At 48.1% G+C, this 18,716-nt stretch overlaps 1 protein-coding gene across 2 annotated transcripts in view; it reads left to right on the plus strand.

Moving 5' to 3' along the window:
* The window catches only part of GALNT17 (polypeptide N-acetylgalactosaminyltransferase 17), a 446,893-nt gene that overhangs the window by 395,030 nt on the left and 33,147 nt on the right, over positions 1-18,716 (plus strand). For both annotated transcript variants that reach the window (XM_045461501.1, XM_045461502.1), the window contains 2 exons: positions 13,053-13,238; positions 15,522-15,659. In XM_045461501.1, the coding sequence (XP_045317457.1) occupies positions 13,053-13,238; positions 15,522-15,659 (324 nt within the window). The remainder of the gene's footprint in view (positions 1-13,052; positions 13,239-15,521; positions 15,660-18,716) is intronic.

Consider the following 18,716-nt stretch of genomic DNA (forward strand, 5'->3'; position numbering starts at 1 on the left):
AATAAATCAAGCAGAAGATTGAAATTGAATTTTTGTTAAAGGACTTTAGGAGGAAAGCCATTATGCATCTGTCCATTTTAGTGGGATAGAACAGACATTTCGGCCACGAAAAGACAGCTCGCCATCTCCAGGATGGCAGAGGGGAGCACGGAGGAGCAGGGCCACCCCCTGGGATTTCGAAGATGAGCCCGTGTCTTTGGGAGGTGGGTTCCCAGGTAGTCCCGAAAAGAATTGGCCGGATGGGAATAACAAATTAAAAGTTCTCTTAGCTAGAAATCTATGTTATTTTGAACAGATTTTACCAGCAGACAAAAGGCTAACATTTGCCTGCATTTGGATTACCGAAATGGGGTTATTTACATAATTTCTGTGTTGAACGTTCCTCTAGTGTTGCTTTTAGCAATGTAAATGGGCTTAAATGGCTTCCACAGTGATTTCAGCGTGATACCAGGAAGAATTTGTGTCCATGGGAAGGAGGAAGACCAGCTTCAGAGAGGCAGGGCTAGACTCCCTAGGGGAAGGGACAGGAGAAGCCCCCAGTCTAGGACTTCTAGGTTCTGTGGAATCAAATACACAGGTCTGGCCGTGAGAGGAGTCCAAGCTGATGGAGATCCTGTAGCTGAAGGTCAGTCAAGTCCATCTCTCCTCGGGGGATGGCCGTATCCAGAATCTCAAGGTGCTGGTCACCAACCACAGGAACACATCAGTGTTTATTGAATTCTAGGCTCTTTGACTCCCCTCCCGCCACCTTTTTTTCAAGGGGCGAGATTTTTTTCCTCCTACATTCCAAGTCTACATGACAAAATAGAGAGAAAATCGTGTTTTCTTCTCTCCCGAGAGATGTCAGTGATGTCCCCTGTTACTTTAGGTATATGTGCCCGTGAGTTGGGGAGAAAGCTTACTGAAGACAGAATGGAGGCCTTATAAGGAAATTTTATTTCCTGTACCCATTGCTGGCCGGCTGACCTGTCAACTCCCTTGAGATTCTCCCATTGGAATCTAGATATTTATCGTTCTATTCTAGAACAAAGCCAACTCTAACTTGTGAAAAGCAGCCTCTTGTAAGACACCGGAGAAAGACACTGAGTGACTGGGGTCTGAAGAGCTGCCTTGGTTGGCTTGCCTCTTTGGCTGACAGACTGGGATGGACAGCACTGGACACCCATGGTTGCCCTGAGAACAGGCACAGACTCTGGGGATGAGGGTGGGGTAGAGGAGAGAAAAAACAAAATCTTCCCTTCAACTCTTCTAGGTTCTTAGCTAGGGCCCCTGTAAGAAAAGACAGATTAGCAGGAGAAAAGCAAACAGGTATCTATTAACATGTACATCTCACATATACCTGGGAGAAACTCAGGGATGGGAAAACTTCAAGAGGTGGCTTAGAACTTGGGCTTGAGGGGCACCTGGGTGACTCAGTTGGTTAAGTGTCCGACTTGAGCTCCGGTCATGATCTCATGGTTCGTGAGTTCGAGCCCCACGCCGGGCTCTGTGCTGACAGCTCCGAGCCTGGAGCCTGCTTCAGATTCCGTGTCTCTCTCTCTCTGCCCCACCCCTGCTTGTGCTCTGTCTCTCTCTGTCTCTCAAAAATGAATACATATTTAAAAAAAAATTTTTTTTAAGAACTTGGGCTTGAATACCATCTTTAGCTAAAACAAAGGAAGAGGGGACCAGTTATGGGAAGAGGACCGGGAATAGTACTGTAAACAAGGATAAGTCTTATTATGCAGAGTGAAGTCAGTGCTTTGTCTACGGATGGGTCTCTTATGATTTGGAGGCATCCTTCTCTTCCTGGTACAGAGGAGAAGGTACCCTTGCAAATGGAGATCTTTTATAAATACAATTTTCCCTTACCAAAGGGGAACTTCTGCTCTGTTTTCAGAGCTTCTCTGTCTGCTGTTTCTCAAAATAATCAGCTCAAAATTATCTTTATGACAAAGAGGCATATTTCAGGGTGGCATATTCTGGTCTCCTACAGTGGCTGTGCTTGGGGCCTGAACAAGGAGAGACGGATAGAGACGCCAAGAGGCACATATCTGAGGAGGGCCCCGAAGGGCAGAACCCCCCCCCCCCCCCCCCCGCCACACACACACTTCAGACACAGACTTGGACGTTTCGGGGAGACCGTTAGGCTGGAAAAACCAGCACAGCTCATCGGCATGCCTGTTCTGCCAGTGCATCCAGTGCTCAATCAGGAAGAAACCTTCTAGGAACTCAATCCGGCCCATTCTCTTCTTAGTTGGTGCCTGGAGCAGAGAGAGAATAGGGGATCAGAAATCTCGACTTGGAGTGATGGTAATAACGATGGCCCAGATGACGTGTATGGAGAACTTTCTTGGAGCCAAGCGCTGCTCTAAGCACTTGACAATGAGATGTGCTAACATCTCATTTAAACATCACCACGATCCAGAGAGGTAAGGACTGTGATTGTCCTTCACTACACAGGGGAGGACATTGGGACAAGTTGCCCCAGGGCAGCTAACAACCAGTGGGGCCAGGGACGGAAGCATGCAGTCTGAAACCTGGGTCCAAGCCCAGAAGTTACATCACTGATCTCCCTTTGAAGGGCTGGAAGGCTCTACGGTGTCCCTACATTTTTACCTCTATAACCTCAAGTAGGCCCTCATTACAGCTCTGTGGTACAGGCAGGTGGGTAGTACAACTCCCATCTTATAGGCGAGGATGCCTTAAGCCTGGGAGGAAAGAAGAAAAGGACTTGTTTAACATCGCACAGCTAGTCCTCAGAGGAGGTAGAACGAGAATATTGGCCTCTGGAGGCGCCTGGGTGGCTCAGTCGGTGAAGCGTCCGACTTCGGCTCAGGTCATGGTCTCGCGGTTCATGGGTTCGAGCCCCGCGTCGGGCTCTGTGCTCACAGCTCCGAGCCTGGAGCCTGCTTCGGATTCTGCGTCTCCCTCTCTGTCTGCTCCTTGCCTACTCACACTCTGTCTCTCAGTAAACATTAAAAAAAAGAACACCAGCCTCTGCTGCACAGTTCTTTTTCTGCACCTCATGGCCATCTCCATGGCAGCTCTACCCAGGGAAGGACTGATTTGAGAGGCCTTGAACCCTAGAGCATTTGGATGATGGAAAGCAAGGAGAGGGAGTGAAATGACACTGGAAGCCAACTTCATTTCCTCCACACGGCCTCTACTAATACTGAAAAGACAAACAACCCAGTTACAAATTGGGCGAAGGGTCTGAATAGACATTTCTCCAGAGAAGAGACACAGATGGCCCATAAGCCCGTGAAAAGATGCTCAACATCATTAGCCGTCAGGGAAATGCATATCACAACCACAACAAGAGGCTACTCCACGCCCACCAGAATGGCTATAACCAAAAAGATGGACAATGGCAAGGGTTGGGGAGAATGTGGAGAATTGACACTGCTGGTGGGAATGTCCAACGGTGCAGCCACGTTGGAAAAGATTAGCAGCCCCTGGAGAGATTAAACGTGGTGTTACCATACGACTCTGCAATCCCACTCCTCGGTGTATACCCAAGGGAGACGAAAATATGCCCATATCCACACCAAACCCTGCAAAGTCAGATGCGCAACTGACTGAGCCACCCCAGGTGCCCCCACTCAGCACTAGTTGAGATCTGAGATCTGGTAGAGTCAGTGTCACACCCTATGCCAATACAAGGAAGTGCCATCCAAGAAATGTGTTCAGTAAGTGGCACGGGGGATGTCGACTAGTTCACGAGGAGAAAAAACCAGCTTCGGTGCGTGCCCAGAGGCTGCCTGTGATAGAGGGTGCACCAAGGCAGCCTGGAGATCTGATTCAGAGATAAACTGGTGGTCTAGATAACATGCCTGAATTCATTAGTTGGGGGCTTCTTGGTAGTCTCAATATTATTCCCCAAGAAGGTCAACGCTGGGGTGGCCAGCATAAGGAAGCTGGTGCCCTCCACTGGTGATGACCCTGACCCTGAACCCTGGGCCTGTGGTCTATGGTGTAGGGAGTCACAGGCTTAACACCAGGGCCAAAAGAGGCTCAGAAGTAGCCCCCCCCCCTCGTTTATAGATGAGGAAACTGGGGGGTGAGGTGGGGTAGAGTGAGTGTGCCCAAATTCTGGGAGAAATGGAGCCCGTGGGCTTCCTTTACCAGATACCTGCTCAGTATTTCTCAGCTTGTGCTAGAGAATGCCTCCCGGTGGTGTCCAGGCTGGACTGGGCCGGCTGGTGGTGACTACTCCAGGGTAGCTTTGCATTATTAGCCAGGGTGCCAAGGAACCGCAGTCCCAGAAGCACGAGGGTGGTTTTGGGTTTGTGGGCCGAAAAGTTGGGGAGACTCAGATCTTCCTGGTGTTGAGTCCTATAATAAAGGCCCTTGGTCAACCTGATTGTCCTTTCTGTGCCTGTTATGTTGTATCTCTAGACCGTTTCTATTTTTTCCCTCCATTTCCTCCCTCCCTCCCCCCGTCACATGCCCTCTCTCTAGACCCATCCTACGAATTCGCCCTCCGTCCCCACTGCATTCATTAGTACGTTCACATTCGCCCATTGAACAAGAATTTGTCAGGTGCTGACTGATGTGCCAGACCCAGCGCTGGGCACTGGGGACACAGGATGACATGGGTCTGGTCCTCAACGAGCTAACAGCCCAGTAAGGAAAAGAGAGAGTAATACTCTCACACACCCACTGTGTGTGTGCATGACACACTCACAAAATCACAACTGCGGTAAGTTGTACTTGCACAAGTGTGTACAAGTACTACGTGAGTCTGCAGTAGGGGGCTCTGCCTTTATGGGGGGGCTTCCCTGGGGAAGCAGCGGTTGAGCTAAAGGCTGAAGTTGGAGGAAGAGGTAACCAGGCAGAGAAGGAAAGGGTGTCCCGGGCGGGGGCTCAGCAAAGGCTCCAAGGCTGGAAGGACTGTGGCACATGAAAGAAGAGAAAGAAGGCTCGCTGTGGGGGAGCTGCACACGAGGGTGAGGCGGGCACGGGAGTCCTCCAAAGCCATGTTAGGATTCTGGACTTCATTCTCAGAGCAGTGGGAGCCCACGAAGCGTTCAGGGGAATGACGTGATCGGATCACGGCACTCTGGCTGCTGAGCAGAGGCCAGATGGATGGCGCCATGGGCACGTGGGTGCCGCGGTCCAGGTGGTGGCTGCTTGGAGTGGTGGCGGAGGAGCCGGTGGTCTGGTGGTCGTGGTGGGTGTTTGGGGAAGTGGCTACAATCCAGCCACAGTTAAGAGGCGTTCGTCTGCAGGACTTGGTGTCGGACTGACCAGTGTCTGGGGAGGTGAGTGCTGAGCATGACACCCGGATTTCTTTCTGGATCCGGCAGCTTCCTGTTGAACCTTAATGACTAGGGGGTGGGGGAGATGGAGGTGCAGACCCTGTAAGACCCTGTAAGACCATCCAGGGCTTTTTCCAGAGACAGCTGCCCCCAGATGGCACCTGGGGCATCTCGGGACAAGTAGCTTTCATGTTATCATGGCGCTCGCTGTTCACACTCTAGTGTCACGGTTGAAAATTCTCACTAGATTACTTTGGCTCCAAACCTACTCGTTCCTGAACAATACTTTCTGCTGCTTTGAGCAACAGCTGCCCTCTAAAAATGGTGGAATGGGACCTAGACCTCGAATACTTGAATTCTCATAGTGGTTTCCAAAGCCGGATGGACACAGGATAATCCACTGGGGTCTGAGGGGAATACATTAGCACCTCCATGGCAGTATAATTTTTAAATGTCTCTGCCCTTAAATGTATCGTGTGTAAAATACATCAGTACGTAGCACGGGCATATATTTTTAAATGGATAAAGTCAACATATTGGCCTTCAACTGTTCTTTTTCCGGTGGAGAACATATATCAAAAATGTTTAGAGGCCACTGCCTACAGTAGGTGATATAAATGAATCAGCCACATTGGCTTTAGCTCCTGGCTTCCGCCATGTTTCCTGGCCTCCTCCACGGCTGCTCACCTCCACCAAGGCGGTGACTTCCGGCTCCTTGACTTTGCTCCCTTACCGTCCAAGCTCCTTGGTGATGGAGGCACCAGGGAGAGCATGGTCTGGGCAATACCTGGAACTTTAGATCCCCAGCGTTCCTGGAGCCATCACCCAGTGGTCTGAGCTCTGGCCAGGCACATCCTACCTTCTCTTTGCCTCCAGTCATAAAACCACAGTCTCAGAAAAAGACATGAAATGAGTTTAGGCCAGTGGTTCCCAAACCTGGACACATCACCATCACCTGGGGGATTTTTTAAACCACCCAGTAGTCCCTCAGCTTCTCCTCAGAGAATGTGATTCATAGGTCTCGGGTGGGATCCAAGCGTTTGTTATTTTAAAACATCCCTTGGGGATTCAGAGGAACAGCCAGGTTTGGGAACCAGCAATCTAGGCCAGCTTCTCGTCCTGCCCTTGAAGGGAAGACGGAGACTCTGGGAAGTACAGGGGGCATTCAGGGAGACCGCCAGACCGGCTGAGATCCAGGCATGATTCCGGAAATACCAACTTTTGCCTAGTCTGATGACATACTTTCCATCATCTTTAAGACTCTAATGAGTTAGTAAAATACTTGTTAGACAATATGAGTTGAATGAATGAAATTCACCAAAAGATGGAATTAAGCCAGCGCACCCTCGAAGACTCTCCCCCTGGAGTGATGGTGGAGAACTCAGAAATCAATGGCACCCTTTGACATCCGTCTCCCATAGTGTCCTCTTCCCCCAGGGTATCAACTGTCCTAAGCAGAAAGGACGTGTCCCGCCTAAGACTCTTGTGATGCTTTTTTTCTTCCAGAGCCTTGGGCAGGCTTTCTGGCCCAGGGCACGATGCTACCACCCTACGTCCAACTACACAAGCAAAAACCCTAGGAGTCATTCTTGATCCTTCTTTGTCTCCGCCATATCCAACCCGTTGCTCAAGATTTTGCCTGCTAAAAAGCCTCAAATCTGTCAACATATCTGCTTCTATTCCATTGCCCTAGCCAAAGCTACCAGCATTTCTCCCGGCAGTGACGTTAAGACCCTCCTGCCTCCTCTGCCTCCCCTCGCCTTCCTGCTAATCTGTTTCCCACGCTTCAGCCAGAGTTCACGTTTTCAAACTCATACCTTTCAGTGGTGTCTCATTTAGAACGAAGATCAGTTTCCTTCCCGTGGCCTGCAGGCCCGGCTGGTGCAAACCCTGCCTGCCCACCCAGCTTTATTTCATGCTATTTTCCTCTCTTCCACCCTTGCCCTGACGCAGCCGCATGGCTGTTCTTTCAGTTCCTTGAATACTCCTTGAATATTCCATTCATGCCAGTTGTTTGTGTAAGCCCACAGTTTAGTGACTTAAAAGAACAATTGATTTGCTCCTGATTCTGGAGTCTGGCAGTCTAGGCTGGGGTCTGCTGGCCGATTCCTGTGCCCCTCATAGCATTGGTGGGCTCGTTCACGCATGGGTGGTCAGCCAGTGGATTGACCGGAGGAGCCCCGTCCAGCTGAAGCTCCGGGCACGTGAGTGAGCCCAGGCTGGACCCCCTTCGCCCCCATGGTCTTTCATTCCCGGCTTCTTCACAGCGTGGTGGACTCAGAATCCCAAGAGGGGGACAGTAAAACTTGCAAACCCTCCCAAGGCCTGGCCTTGGAGAGTGCAAAAGCTTCTACCGCATTCTACTCACCACTGCAGGTCTGAAGACGAGCCCAGATCCAAGAGGAGGGAAAGTCGATCCAACTTGTTGATGGAAGGAGCAAAAAATCCACATTGCAAAGGAGCGTGGGAGAGATTGTTGCAGCCATCTTGAACCCAGACTTCCCCCCCCCCCCCCCACGAGGCCACTGCATCTGTGCTGGCTGCCCCTGGGCTTGGGCTCTTGTCCAGTTAGCCCACTTCTTTAGCCAGGTTAGCTCAGTCTAGGCTTTCTGATTTCACCTTACCTGCCCCACATCAGGGATGCTTTCCCTAAGCCTAAGGGCCTGTCCCTTTGTTGGATGCTGGTTTTTCCAGCACTGTGTTGCTTTCCTTCATTGGAATTGGCTCTGCTTCTGAGAAGGCACATCTGCCTGTGATTATTTAATTAATGTGTTTCCCTTTTAAGATCATCAACTTCGTGAGAGCAAGGACTTGTCCCTCGACACTCTCCATGACATTCCCATGCTGGAAAGTAGGCTCTGAGTGGAATTTTCTGGATGAATAACTATGAATTAATTAATATGTGTTATTGGGGTCAGCACGTCTCCTGATGGCCACCACTTCCCAGGCAGAGGGTCACCAAGAGCCTTGCTATGGCTTCTATCCCACCAGGACTTGTCCCCGAGCTTGGGCTGTGCTATCTTCCTGGCCCATTCCAGCCCATCTGGAGGGCCTACCTCCTCCTCTGGGGAGGACCTCCGGGCCTGGAGTGCTATTCCAGGATGGTCGTTTCCTCTCTGCTTCCTCCCTGGCATCACAGATGTGCCCATCAGCCTTTCATCCCCACCTACGTATTCATTTCCCTTGGTATAATGTCCCCCAGTCTCCATAGAACCTCGCCATTTGGGCCAACAGACGGTAACGGAAGGAAAGATAACTTCCTCGGGAGCAGCTGTACTTGGGACGCGTGTAGCTAGTGCTTATGTCTGGCGGAAGGATGAATCGATCGCTCCGTTTATGGAGCTACCTTTTTGCTTTCATAGCTCTCAGGTAGAGTAGGAAACTGCCTGAGTATCAGTCCCCTGGATCAGCCCTCAGCAGCTGCCTTAGTTAACCTGTCGCTTTGTTTCTAAGGTATTCAGTCTACCCCCGTGAATGGCTTCACTTCTACCATCTAACACCCAGTCTTTTGACCACGGACAGACTTCACGTCACCCTGTCAACACTTAGGGCCAGCTCATGAGCTCTGCTGTGACCACTCCTGCCAACTTGGAGAAGAGCCTCCCAAGACTTGAGAATCACTTGACCCACCGGCTCCTTCCGTTCCCCTTGCCTCGCACTGGAGAGGGCTTTGTGCGGCAGGAGGCTGACCTTGGCACCCCTAACAATGACACCCCTAACCCTGAGGGTATCGTTGGTGCCACTTCGGGTCCAGAGGCGCAAGCTGTGGCTGAGGAAATTCTGGAGGATCCATGACCGCAGGCCCGCTCCCCCTGGATTGGTGGGGTCAGAGCTGCAGGTGCCCACTGAGTAAGGGCTGGCCTGTTGGTGTGGCCCGGGGTTAGGTTGTGGTTCTGGGTCCCCCACTTACTGGCTATGGATTGTAAACAACTTAATCAACCTCTTGGACCCTCGGTTTCCTCATCTGTGAGGATTTCATGAGGTACTTGGTGTTGGTGCCTGGTTGCAAGGATTTGGCTGGTCCTACGTTTTGGAGCAGGCCTAGAGAAGACACTCACCTCTGTGAGTGGAGGGTCTGTGGAAGTGGGGGATGGAGGAAGGATAAAGCAGAGAGGAGGCTAGGGCTGCTCCTCAAGGCCCAAAGGACTGTGCTCAGTTTGCCTCCCACACCTACTGGGTGTTTGTGTGTCTTTCTTCTTCTTTTTCTTTTCTGTTTTTTCCTTCCTCTCCCTCCTCCTCCTCCTCCTCCTCCTTCTTCTTCTTTTTCTTCTCTCTCTCTCTCTCTTCCTCCCTTCCTCCCTCCTTTCCTTCCTTCCTTCCTTCCTTCCTTCCTTCCTTCCTTCCTCTCTTTATTTCTTCCCTAACTTTAAATTACCTCCTCTGCCCAGTATCTCCAGAGTAGTTTGCAGCCTGTGTGTTTCAGTGCTGTCATTTTCTGTCTCATACAAGATCTGCTGTTGCTAGTTGCTCGTGCTTACGACCCTAAATCCAGTCCGAGTCACTAGAGGTGACAGACTGAGGTGTAGACCAAGGCCAGGCTGGCACAGGATGGTAACAGGAATGTGTTCCAGGCAGAAGAGGTCTGTGATGATGTTACAGGCATCCGGGCCAGTGCTGACACTGGTCATTCACTCCAGGTTTGCTGGGCCCAGGAGAGGGCTCTCTGTACCATCAAGATGCTAAACAGTCCGAGAACCCTTTGCCTCTCCCCAGACCATACAGGAAAACCTAAGTGGCTCTGAGTTGGTGTCCATGAGTATGCCAACTGGTATCCACATGACAGAGTCCAAGAGAGGAAGCCACGGTCCCTGCTACACACGACAGATGTGCTGTGCGGCCTGCCTCCCAGCTGGCACACCATCTCCCACTCTTGTTTAAGAGGCTTGGGGTCTGACCTGGACCCTCTGCTCTGTCAGCCGACTCCTAGCAAGGGACCTCTGAAACAACTTTCCCTAGGGACAACCTGAAACAATTGGAACAATCCCGATCTTGGTCTATCCTGACCTTGGTCTGGACTGCTTACAGAAGACTGGCACCAAGTTGGTCTGCCTGTGGGTTCTGTTCCCGCCTGGAACCTCCGTTCTTGTTACGGGGTTTCTGGCTTTTTCTGAGGCCCCTCATACACCTGCACACGTCATCCCTACTCCGGAACTGGTTTTCACACAACTCTGCTTTGGATTGCATTATTTCTCCTTAGCTTCCCAAACTGGAATCTACCCCTTGAATCTTCTTTTCCCATCTCTCGGGGAATTACTTCTCTATCTATCTGTTTATTTTTGTCACCGCTTTGTTGAGATCTTGACATACCATTATGATTCACTCATTTAAAGTGCACAACTCCAAGGCGCCTTCGATTGAGCACCCAGCTCTTGGTTTCAGCTCAAATCATGATCTCACAGTTCGTGAGATCCAACCCCGCGTTGGGCTCTGCACTAACAGCGTGGAACCTGCTTGGGATTCTCTCCCTCCCTCTCTCTCTCTCTGCCCTTTCTCTGCTCATGCCCTCTCTCTCTCCCAAAATAAATGAACAAACATGAAAAAAATTTAAAAATTAAGTGCACGACTCAATGGTTTTTAGTATATTCAAGGAGTTGTTCAGTGATCACCTCAATTGATATTAGCACATTTTTTTTTATCACCGTAAAAGGAAACCCCATCCCCACTCTACCTTCCTCCAACCCCACCCCTAGTCCTAGGCAACCCTTAATTTTCTTTCTGTCTGTATGGATTTTCTTATACTGAACATTTCACATAAATGCAATCATAGAGTACGCTGTCCTTTATGACTGGCCTCTTTCCCTTAGCATAATGTTTTCAAGGTTCATCCACAGTGTATCACTTACTTGTTGCTCAATAATATTCCATTGTATGGATATACCATCTTTTGTTAATCCTTTTATCAGTTGGTGAATATTTGCCTAGTCGTAGGTTATGAAAATTTGCCCTTATGTTTACTTCTAAGAGTTCTACAGTTTTAGCTCTTACATTTATGTCTTGGATCCATTTCAAGTTACTTTTTGCATATGTTGTGATGTGGTGGTCCAGATTCATTCTTTGGCATGTTGTCCCAGCACAACTTATTGAAGAGACTGTTTCCCCCCGTTGGATTGTCTTGGCACCCTTGTTGAAAGTCAGTCAGTTGTAGAGGTGAGGGTTTATTTCTAGACTCTCAGTTCTATCCTGTCGTCTATCCTTATTCCTGCACCGCACTGTCTTGATTATAGTAGCTTTGTGGCAAGTTGAAATCAGAGGTGGAAGTCCTCCAGCTTTGCTCTTTTCAAGGTTTCTGGAGTCTCTTGTATTTCTACATGTATTTTAGGATTAGTTTGCTAATTTCTGCAAAGAAGCCATCTGGGGTTTGGATGAGGATTGTGTTGTCTTTAAATCAATTTGGAAAGTGTTGCCGTCTTAACAATATTGGGCCTTCCAATCCATGAATATGGGATGTCTTTCCATTCATTCCCTGAATCCTGAAACTGCGCAATGCCACATACCTGTGCCACTCTGTATCTTTGCCTATTGCCCACCCCAGAAATTCAGCTACCTGGTTTTACCTGGTAAGGTCTCTTGCCCCCATTCCCTACAGGCATTGGCTATATTTGCCTCCTTGACATGGCTTCCTTCCACTGTCAGCAGCTGCCATGACGACACAAGGGGAACCTAATTGTCAGGTCCCCAAATCAAGCTCCTCTGGACCACTCACTGTCTACCAAACAAACCCTTAGCTTACAGTCTCCTCCTTGAAGGTGAGGATTCATGGTTATGGGCAGAATTTTCCATCTGTATCATTTCCCTATGGTGCAGCCAGAGTTGGGAAATAGAAACAGAAGACCACACACGCATGGATCTTGCCACCAAATTCAATCAATGAAGATCCAAGGATGGTGTACAAACCTGCAGGAGGGTCCCAGTATCCTCAAGAAGGGGGTCTGGGAAAGTAAAGGTAGAAGGGCTTGAAGTATCCCAGGTTGGGGTGAGCATATACATTGTCTGTGCTGACCGGGTCAGCTCACCAGCACACCCTCCCCACCAGCACCAGGACGTTTATTTCCACAAAGTAGTCCTTCCTGACAATGAGGAGTGCTTTGCTTTGCCTGCCTGGGACTGAGAGAAGTTGGACAGTTCAGCTTTTCCATACAAGCAGGGCCTTTTGGGCCTGGATGCCTGCCATGCCCATGCAGAGAATGCCAGGTGTCACTTCCTTGGGCTTTTGTATCCGTCAAAGGCAACTACCATATCAGCCTTCCACCCACATGTTCCAATTCCGGCAACAACAAGGGATGCCCGCCCATGATACCATTGGGGCAGATGCTTCCAGAAGGCTGGGCATCTGTGCCCTTAGGACTCCATAGAGCATATTAACGATGCGTAAGTAGCCTGTTGTGCCCTTGGTGCCGATATGAATAAATATGGTTTGCTTTTCAGTTTGAATTTTCTGTTCTAGGTCTGCAAGGCCTGACTTCAGCCAGGTGGGAAAGAAAACCTCCATGGGTGCCAACTGTGCGCTACAAAGAGCTTAAGAAAATCCATGTGTCACCAGGAGCCGCCTAACTAAGGCTCTGGGCCTTAGTTACCCAGAGCTCTATTTTCATATCCTAAACTATTTTATCTATAAAAGTCTCCCAAGCCTTCTTTTACACCTGTTTTAGTTAGGTTAGTCTACATTGCAGTAACAGACCAACCTCAAAATACATTAAAATGTACTTCTCACCCATGCTGCGTCCCCTGACCGTTACCTTTGGGCCTTGGGGAGGGGCAGTGACCTCTAGGGATTTCCCTGTCAGGCTGATCAAGTCCTCCCTCCTCCAGGTATGGCTCTGTGGGGGCAGCATGGAGGTCCTGCCTTGCTCACGGGTGGCCCACATTGAGCGGAAGAAGAAACCCTACAACAGCAACATCGGTTTCTACACCAAGAGGAATGCTCTCCGGGTTGCTGAGGTCTGGATGGATGATTACAAGTCTCACGTGTACATAGCGTGGAATCTGCCACTGGAGGTAGGGCCCCAGCAGCCCTTCCCCATCACCCTGGACCAGTGATCCTGTCAGGTCACTGATGGTGTCTCCTCAGAAAGATGCTTACACTTGCAAAATTGTAAGAGCATTTTGAAGGGGTTCACAGATCTCCAGGTGTTGGAAACCCTGCTTTACGTGGGGCCTGGCACAATGGAACTCTCGAAATCCAGTTACAAAGAGTAGAAGGGTCTTATTGAATTAATCCCAGCCATACTGTAGTCATCCGGATGCCCTGCTCCTGAACGTCCATGGTGTTCTGGAAGCTTCTTAACCAACGACTCCATGATTTGCCCTCACTTTGTGCCCTCCCACGGAGCTCCACCTGCCCCATGACATACACCCCTACCAGTTTACATGGCTCTTCAAGTCTCCTCCATATTCTTTCCAGAATACAGCCTAAGAAAACCCCCGTGTTGCCAAAGCCTGACAGGAGTACTGTGTGATGGTTGTGCCTTGATTTGGTTGGAATCCCTGCTCTGCCGCTTACCAGCTATGCAGTCTTGAACAAATCCATTTACTGCCTCCGTCCCTGAGGCTCCTTGCCTAGAAAATCCTTCTGAAGGTGACTGGGGGAACTGAATCTAAAGTACTCGCTTAAGTAATAAGTACTAAAGTACCCCCATCTAAGTACTAGAGTACTCAGTTTAAGTACAGAGTACCAAAATCATCAATCTAGGTGCATGTAATGCACTTAGATCCACAGCACAGCGGGGTGACCCCCCAAAGTTGGGTTTATCTCTTCAGTCAGAGTACCTGTAGGTGTCTCAGCCATGCCCTGAGACAGTCGCCTAGAATTGTTCCCTCTGAGGACCGGCAGATTTCAGGTTTCAGGAGGCGGGAGCCCAGAGCAACAGAATGTGTGTAGGATTTCTAGATAAAGAGGGTAAAAGTGAAGAATTTGTATCATGTTGTTACAGTTATTGAAATAATGTTCCCAAGCATTGAAGCCCTTTTGGCCATAATAGCACTTTGTAGCTGTTAAACCAGAAGTGATTTGACATGTGGTCATTTATATAAAGATAGGTACCCCTTGCTGAGCCCTGGCTATGTCCCTGGCACTCAGGAAGTATGATCAAAGGAGTCCCCTTAAACCTACTCCCTAAGCAGTATCTCACTTAGCGCCCCCGTAACGACCTCATGACAGAAGAACTTTCTGCCTCAGTTTCCTTGCCTATAAAGCAGGGATTGTTGACATTCATCATCTCCTGGGGCTCTTGTGAAGATAAAAACAAGGCTTAGAGTATAGCAACTGTGAAGGGCTCAATACATGCTAGCTTGATATGGACCTGTTATGACGTCCATTTTACAGGTGAGTAGACTGAAACTCTGGGAGGTGACGTGTGACTTGCGTAAGGTCCTACGTGTAGCACATGGCAGGGCAGGGCTGTGAACTCACGTCCTTCCTCGACTCTCCCCACAGCCCTGTGAAATCAGTGCAATCGGTATTATTATTCCCGTTTGTGAATTTACAGTGGCAGTGTGACTTAGGGTCATAAGCGCTCAAGGCGGCTGGCCATCTTCCGATGCACATTTAGGGGGGGTTTCCTTTAACACCACCATTTGGCTGTTGAAAGGAGAAATCTTAACGAAATAATATGAACTCCCCCTGGCCCCCGAGCCGCCGCCTGGCTGCCCGCCATTGTGGAGACAGCGTCCTGTCCCTCCTGGTTCGCGGCCATCTTGCGGCGGAGCCTGTGGAGTCCTATTTCAGCTAGTTTATTTTCCCTTGTCAGCATGTAATGAACCCATTACAGGTTCATTTCTGTAAAAGCAGAGTGAATTATTCATTAGAACATCATTACAAGCTTTGCAATGGAAAATTATTTTCACTTCGGTGTATAATGAACTTCACAAAGGGCCAGCAAAGGGGGGAATCACACGTGTATAGAGAAGAAAGACAGGAGGTGGTTATAGGCATTTATTTTCCTGTCTTAATCAAATAATTCCTCTAATAACTGGCTCTGAGAGTCACTGAGGAAACGAGGGAAGATGCTGGGAACATGGGTTGTCAACATCAGTGCGTCCTAGGATCCCTTTTGTGTGGTGATGATAAGGACGGCTCCTTTGGGGGGCCGCGTACTGCACTCAGGGGACCATAGTCTAGCCTGGGGCTCTGGGATCAAATGAGTCCCCTTAAACCTACTTCCCAAGCAAGGATGCAGGACATCAGGTTTCTCTCTGATGGCTTTCTTCAAAAGCCACCCACCTTCTTCTCCGGCCAGAGCTCCCCAGTCACTAATGCCCCTTGCTTCTCTCTACTTTCAGAATCCAGGAATTGACATCGGTGATGTCTCCGAAAGAAGAGCCTTGAGGAAAAGTTTAAAGTGTAGGAATTTCCAGTGGTACCTGGACCACGTTTACCCAGAAATGAGAAGATACAATAACACCATTGCATATGGGGAGGTAATTAAGACCACACATGCCCTCAGCTTGGATGGCTGTGCAGTAGGCTGGGGATTGCTCTGATGGGGGAAAATAGAGGACAGATCCATTCATTCATTCATTCATTCATTCACTGAGTGTTTTTCGGAGCTACAGACCTGGCAGCAAGGCTCTCGCCAGCTGGTGGGGGGACACATGTAATAAATGTTACAATGGGGGGACCAGAGGCTCTGGTAACCTGTTCTGTCTGGGGTGTAGAGTGCATGATCAGTTCTATTTGGGACATTTTGACTTTGAGGTCCCCTGGGACCCGTAAGAGGGACGTTGAGCAGGAAGTTGGAGATAAAGACAGGCAGTGACAGGAGCTGTCCACTGCTCAGTGCTGGCGGCCAGAACCCCTTGCCACCAACAAAAGGACAGACGCTCTTAGATCTTCTATGATGAGATAACATCAACTCTCTAAACATTGAAATAGATAGACTTTTCTCTTATTACAAAGGCCATTAGTATGCATTTCAGAAAAAATTGAAAATACTAATAAGGGGCAGCGAACACGTACAAGAGCTTTTGATGCACCAGGCACTATTCTAAGTGCTTTTCACCTGCGAACTCATTTTACCCTCCCTTTATGAGTATTATGTCCATGTTGTTGATAAGGAAGCTGAAGCTGAGACTTGGATGAATTGAATAATTACCGAAGGTCTCAGGCTGTAAGTCATGAAGCCGGCCTTGGACACAGGCATTCTGACTTCGTAGGTGATACGTACATTTTGATGTGTGGTCTTTGTGTGTGTGTCCGTGTGTGCATTTTTTACTAAAAATACACACACATGTATATTTTTACAAACACATCTGTATCTATGTGTTGCTGCAGCCATGGTGTCCACGTGTGTAATAATTTGAAATCATAACATACAAGGAATATCTGTGTCATTTCTGCAGCCTTAGTAATACCTGTGCGTGATACCGCCTTTGTGTGCCGTGTTTTGCTCGATAATACAGACATTTATGTTATTTCTATTTTTTTCAATATCGTAAGCACCACCGCTGAGAACATGCTGTGTATGTTCTTTTTACTTCCTTCCGTTGTGTGTTTGGATGAGGCACAGAGTGAGGCCAGGGCGCAGGGCGCCAGATGCACCAGACCCACTGGTGACACCCCCACTAGCTCCAGTATTCGGGCTGCTTCCCAGAGCTGCTTGCGGCTGAAGCTAAGGCTCTCTTTGACTTACAGTGTTTCCTTTTTCTGTAACTGTGTATTTTCCCCGCTTCATGCCCGATACCTTTTATGGGAAGTAAATAAGGGCCAGATTAAACTGTCAGGGTGTGGGCAAGGTGTCCCTCTGGAGCCAGAATCTGGAATGGGAAGCATGTGCCTTGCAGGCACAGTCCATATAGTGATTAGGGGCGCGTGAAGACTGAATCACTGCACAGGGCTATCGGGAAGGTGAGACGAGCCGGGATATGTTGAGTTTTTAGACCAGTAGCTGGCACTCAGCAGTGACTATTAACAGGTGCAAATTGCCTTATCTTTTCTTCTTTAAAACAAAAGTGTGGTCTGGGGGTTTAGGGTTATCAAAGTAAGGTCAAATAAAAGGAGGCATTGAAAAACAACAGGCTGTAAACGGATTATTCGTAAGACAATTGGGTGAATTGCCTAGTTCTTTGGAGAAGAAAACAATTGAGATCCTTGCAGCTCACCATATCCTGAAGTGTATTTCAGACGAACTTTAGCGTTAAATGAAAGAAATGATAATAGGACCATACGGAAATGCATGTGCAGCTGGTCTCTGAAAGGGCCAGAGCTTCCTAAGAATGAAAGCCTTGGAAGAAAACGCAAAAGTAAAGGGTAATGGATCCGAGCTTATAAATATTAAAATAATCTATACATCAGCTGAATAGAGAAACAATATGCCAAACCACAAGAATAGTATAGATGAATGGACAATGCAAATAATATCTAATGAGCTCCACAAACTGAATTACATCTTAATAATTAATTTAAATAAGAAACTAAAACACCCCCAAAGAAAAACAAAGTATAAGAGAAAACACAAATGGTTGAAAAACATGGACGTTTTTCATTGATTTCATCATCGAAGACATTAAAATGCATTGAGGTAGCTTTGTGCTTCTGCCAAATAAACAAAGGTTCATTTTTGGAATACATGTGGGCATCCTGCCAGTAAGATCTTGGTTATATGAAAAATCACAGATCCTCTGGTGAGGGTGTAAATTGAAACAAGCTTTTTAAATAGCAGTTTGAACCACATGGATTAAAAGGCTTAATGATAGTCACACTCTCATCTCTACCCTTATCCTAAGCAAATACTTTGAAATGAGCACAAAGATTTGAGAGTAATTGTTCAGCTCCGTGACTTTTTTTTTTATCAAAAAATTTGACTCTCACTTGAAGGTTAGTTAAATATACCATATTAATCGTTTGAAATATTTGCAGCCATGTCGAAAGGTATGTACAAAAGTTTAATGACTTGAGAGAAATGTTGATAGTCTAATTCTTAAAAGGAAAAGGTCAGGATTATAAAATTGGATTAGCTACTTACTATTTTAGATTGAAAGCAAGTGAGAAAATAGCATGGGGAAATGGAGACACGGGTTGTAGTTACCTCTGGGTGGAGAGACAGGCAGCTTTTGTGAGGGTAGTTTGTCATGTGTTCCCAATTATTGCTAATGTTTATATGATAATACCCTAATGAGGAGGAAAATAGTATTAAAAAATAAGGAATAAAAACAGGAAAATGAAAGACGATGGCCAGGGCCCAGTTCCACAGGCTGTGCACTGAACAGCTCCAGGGCCTGTCATTCACATGAAGTACGATGTAAATGATGTCTCTGGAGCTGAACAGTGGGGTGGCCATGGAGTCAACGTGGAAATCATAGACTGGTTTGGGGGAAAGGGGAGGCTTTTGTTTTTGCAAATCTCTCTATCTCTTTTAAGTAAGAAATTCAGTGCATACACTCTATAGGAAATATAAAGATGAAACAAAAGTTATTCCAAATCCCAATTCCCAGATATGATCAGTTGTTAACATTTTAGGGCATTTGCTTTTATTACTC

Source organism: Leopardus geoffroyi, chromosome E3 (assembly GCF_018350155.1).
Source record: "Leopardus geoffroyi isolate Oge1 chromosome E3, O.geoffroyi_Oge1_pat1.0, whole genome shotgun sequence".
Classification (NCBI taxonomy): Eukaryota; Metazoa; Chordata; class Mammalia; order Carnivora; family Felidae; genus Leopardus; species Leopardus geoffroyi.